At 38.2% G+C, this 4,922-nt stretch overlaps 1 protein-coding gene across 1 annotated transcript; it reads left to right on the top strand.

The window, feature by feature from the left end:
- The first annotated feature begins 2,146 nt into the window (after window positions 1-2,146).
- On the top strand, window positions 2,147-3,091 carry LOC127131863 (uncharacterized). Its single transcript, XM_051060754.1, has one exon. The coding sequence runs from the start codon at window positions 2,147-2,149 to the stop codon at window positions 3,089-3,091; it is 945 nt and encodes a 314-aa protein (XP_050916711.1).
- The last annotated feature ends 1,831 nt before the right edge of the window (window positions 3,092-4,922 follow it).

The raw sequence follows: 4,922 nt of genomic DNA, 5'->3' as shown, positions 1-4,922 counted from the left end.
AACTTAAGATAATCACTCTTTCATACTTTCTTCAATATTTCATAAAAGTGTTCATAATCAAATTTTCATCTCATTCCATTTTTGAACACTTGTATATTATTCATTGAGTGAATTATTTATCTAAGGAGAAGATCAATCAAGAGAAGATTGATAATACTACACTTTGTTAAAATCATCAAAAAGACTTATTTCTGTTTTGACTTGTGATCCAGGATTGTTGGACACAAGGGTTAGTGTTGAAGAGGATTGTTCTTCATACACTTGTTTACCTATAGGTTAGATAGTAAGCATCACCATTGGTGTGAGTAGGCTGTACCATAATTCTAACTATAGTGAAATCTCTTTCGAGTCAAAAGGGGAGTGGATGTACCTTCGGATTGTGAAGGGAACCACTATAATTTCCGGTGTCTTTTTACTTTCCGCAATTTATCTTTCCGCACTTAAACATAAAATAATCAAAAACCGGAAACAAGTTCGAAGAATTTTTAACCACCTACTTCACTCCCCCCCCCCCTCTTAGGCGCATTTACAACTTACAAAGGTCACCTTCTCTGAACGCACGAGGTCTGACGTTCTTATAAAAAGCTTTCTTCATTCTCTAATTATATAACTGACCATGACACATGGCAGTCAATCTCTTCTCTTCAATCAAACTCAACTGATCAAACCTGGTCTGACACCATTCATCCTCTGTCAACTTGGCTTCCATGAGCACACACAATGAAGGAATCTCAACCTCTACGGGGAGTACTGCTTCCATACATATACAAGAGAAAAAGGGGATTCCCCTGTTGAAGTGTGTATGGATGTTCGATACCCGTGCAAAGCAAAAGGGAGCACCTTATTCCAATCCTTATACGTGACAACCATCTTCTGAATAATCTTTTTAATGTTCTTATTTGCCACTTCAACGGCCCCATTCATCTTAGGTCTGTAGAGAGAAGAATTATGATGTGCAATCTTAAAGTCTTTGCAAAGAGCTTCCACCATATTGTTATTTAAGTTCGATCCATTATCAGTAATGATCTTGCTTGGCACACCATGACGGTATATGATCTGATTCCTTATAAACCTTACAACAACTTGCTTGGTTACATTTGCATACGATGCCGCTTCAACCCATTTTGTGAAGTAGTCAATTGCCATTAAAATGAAATGATGTCCATTTGAAGCTTTGGGCTCAATCATCCCAATCATATCAATTCCCCACATGGAGAAGGGCCATGGGGAAGAAATAACATTCAATAGTGTTGGAGGAACATGAATCTTATCAGCATAAATTTGACACTTGTGGCATTTCTTCACAAACTTGCAACAGTTGGATTCCATTGTCATCCAATAGTAACTTGCTCGCAACATCTTCTTCGCCATTGCATGTTCCAATCAAGGTAATCCCTCTAGTATTCCGTCTGGTTCAACTCATGTCACTAATTCTAAGGAAGGAACACATTATACTAATCATGTTATAAGAGACCTAGTTACTAGAATTATTAATGAAGGTCACTATGTGAAGGGAGTTTCTACTCCCCTTGCTCAAATGTATCTCTCTCCTGAGGTTGAACAACCTAGTGGTAAGGGTGATGATTCCTCCAGTTCTGAAAAGCACTTGGTTGCTGAAGGGTTGCGCTCTCTAGGGCAAACTGTGTCTGAAAAAGGGAAATTTGTGGCCTCTAACACTGCTAATGCTTCCCACTCTAAGAAGCATAATGATGCAAATGTTGTGATTGATCTAGAGGATGGAAGCTCTAATGATCAAGAGGAAAGCTTGATTCATCACATAAAGCCAAGTGTGGCTAAACGCATGAAGACACACAAAGGAAAATATGTGGCTGAACTTATGTCAGCTAGAAAAGCTAAGAAGACTGCTGATATTGGTCCCTCCAAAACATGGAGCAAGGTTAAAGTAAAGAATAGGAAGGTCAGAGATGATTCTGAGCCTGAAGAGGATGTTGAGGAAGATGTCCCTGACATCTCACCTACTAAGAAAACTACTGTTAGGAAGTCTCCTGTTGATGTACCTGTTGCTCATTTGGATAACATCTCCTTCCATCTTGAGGATGGAGCTGCTAAGTGAAAATTTGTGATTTAGAGAAGGGTAGCTGTGGAAAGGGAATTGGGAAAAGATGTTGTTGATGTCAAGGAGGTCATGGACCTGATAAAAGTTGTTGGGCTTTTGAAGACTGTTGTTGGGTTCTCTCAATGCTACAAAGGTTTAGTCAAGGAATTTATTGTTAATATTCCTGAGGATATTTCTTATAAGAACAGCAAGGAGTTCTACAAGGTGTACGTGAGGGGTAAGTGTATAACATTCTCTCCAACTGTTATTAATAATTTTCTAGGCAGAAAAAATGAGGGTGTAGGAGAATTAGAGGTTACAGACAATCAGGTATGTAGAGAGATTACAGCTAAGCAGGTGAAAGTTTGGCCTTTCAAAAAGCATCTTCCTGCTGAGAAGTTGACTATCAAGTATGCTATCCTACATAAAATAGGAGCTGCTAACTGGGTCCCTACCAACCATATCTCCACCATTGTTAATACTCTTGGGAGGTTTATTTTTGCTATTGGGACAAAAGTGAAATTTGACTATGGTAGATTTATGTTTGATCAAATCATCAAGCATGCAACTACTAATGCAGTTAAGCTACCAATTGCTTTTCCCTCTATGATATGTGGAATTATCTTGAACCAACATCCTGGTATTCTATGCTCAAATGATTTACCTAGTAGGAGAAAACCAACTTTGTCTGTGCACTACAAACTCTTTGAAGGCAGTCATGTCGAGGATTTTGTCATGACATCTGTCATGAAGAGACCTGCCTCAAAAGTTGGAGCAATTGCTGAGCTTAAGGAGACATGCAAAGAGCTAGGTGAAGGGATTAGGGTAGCCACAGCTAGAAAACAATCTTTGGAAGCCTTGATTGAAAGCTTGGAGCAGGCTGAGGGTGAAAATGTTGAACATGCTAATGTCAGCCATGAAGAAGAAGTTGAAGCCCACACTTCTAATGAGAGGTCTACTGACAATGATGATGCGAGTGGCAATTCTGATTCTAGTGCTGCTGAAGAAGCTGCAAACTCAAGCTCTACTGAGTAGCTCTGTTGGCTTTGGTCCCTCTTGTTTTGATGGTTTTTCTTGGTTTTTTGTTGTTTTGGTGGATTTCTTTGTGTGTTTTTTTGTTTTTTTCTCAGCATTCCTCAGTTGTGTATGTACTTGGTGTTGTAACTCTTTAACTTCTGGTTTTTCGGTTAATGACTAGATAGACATTTATTTTTGTCTCTTTGGTCTTTTTTGGCTAAAAAGGAGGAGAAGTAGTTGTAGATGTAGCTGAGTATCTTGGCTTAGCTCTGTAGTATTGTTGTTGCGTTGTTTGTCTGATACAGGGGAAGAATTTTCTGGAATTTTCTGGTGTTTATTTGTTTGGCACAGGGGGAGAATTCTCTGTGTTCTTCTTGTGTGAAGCAGTGTGGTTGTTGCTTGTTGTGGACTGGCTTAAGGGGGAGTTTTTGTGTTCTGGGAAGTTGCATGGACTTGAGGGAGAGTACAAGCACTTGGTTCTTACTAGTGTTGTATGTGCAAGTGCTTGTGTGCTTACTAGTTGTTGTTTTTGGTAGTGACGTGTGTATGTTTTTTTCTGCTGCTGAACTGATGCTCTAATTGATCTCTTGTGAACGTGTGTTCTATTGTTTATTTTAGCCAAAATTTTCCAAAGGGGAGTTTGTTGGTTCTATGAATTGGCATCAATTTTGGTAAAACATAGTGTTATCACAAGAAGTCACGCTTGTAGTCTTGACATGTGATATCAGCTTTTTGCAGGTTGTTTGATATGGTTGTGCAGGATTTATTCAAGATGTCAGACCCGATGTTACGACATGTGCATACAGAACATTCAGTCTAAATGTTATGTATTTTTTTGTTGCGCTTTTTATGTAAGTCTTTGTGTGCTTATGTGGAGATTGCATGCATTATTCAAGGAGTAATTCTATTTAAAGCCAAAATATTCTGTTTCCCAAAAAGGAATGATTCGCTATTATTTCTTAGGGAATACGCAATAAATAGAATTAGGGTTTTAGTCTTGTGTGAGTTTGTGAATTGTGAGCCATTCATCCATCTCGTTGATGTGTGAATTGGACTGAGTTTTTTGAGTTGTAATTTGTTCACTCTAAACTTTGAAGTACGAGTGTATTTGTTTACTTGATTGAAGCTTTTAAGCAAGATCAAGTGTGTGTCCTTGAAGGGTGTCTTCTTTCTTTTTGGTATTTGTTCTAGTATCACTGTTGTGATTGAGGGGGAGTGAGTAGGGTCTCATGTCTAAGAGTTCTTAGATAGAAATCACACGGATAGAGATTAGGTGAAAAGACTGTAACTTAAAGTTGTTTGTTGAGAGTCTTTGAACTAATTATGTTTAGTGGATTTCCTTCCTGGCTTGGTAGCCCCCAGACGTAGGTGTGTTTGCACCGAACTGGGTTAACAATTGGTAGTGTCGTTTTTCAATTGTTTCCTAATTTTTATTTTGTTCATATTTTACTTGTTGTTCAGATATTAGTGTCGTGACATTACCTTCGACATCTCGTATCTGATACCAGAATTTCATTGTTTATTTATTTTTATTTTCAAGGAACTTACTATATCTTTTGCAAATACATATATATCAACAATTGCAATAATTTTTATATGACCAAAAATCTCTTTTCATTTATATAATTGGAAGGATTACATTGAGTACAATTTCAGAAACCAAATGGAAAATACAAGAGAAAAGGAGACTAGTCATCCTAAGGATCCTAACAACAATGTCAAAAGACCTAGCTGAAGGCGCGTACTTCCTTCGAATGCGACGGATCTAGGTCTCATAAGAAGTCTTCATCTGAGTCTTCTCGAGGACAAGCTGATCAACAATCTTCTTCCAAGCAACTGAAGGCTGAGG

Source organism: Lathyrus oleraceus, chromosome 3 (genome assembly GCF_024323335.1).
Source record: "Lathyrus oleraceus cultivar Zhongwan6 chromosome 3, CAAS_Psat_ZW6_1.0, whole genome shotgun sequence".
Lineage (NCBI taxonomy): Eukaryota > Viridiplantae > Streptophyta > Magnoliopsida > Fabales > Fabaceae > Lathyrus > Lathyrus oleraceus.
The sequence above is the reverse complement of the archived record's forward strand: the minus strand, read 5'-3'. Positions and strand labels throughout refer to the sequence as shown.

Bases quoted from the DNA above. Each gene is read 5' to 3' on its own strand.
- LOC127131863 (XM_051060754.1), top strand. From the start codon at position 2,147: ATGGACCTGATAAAAGTTGTTGGGCTTTTGAAGACTGTTGTTGGGTTC.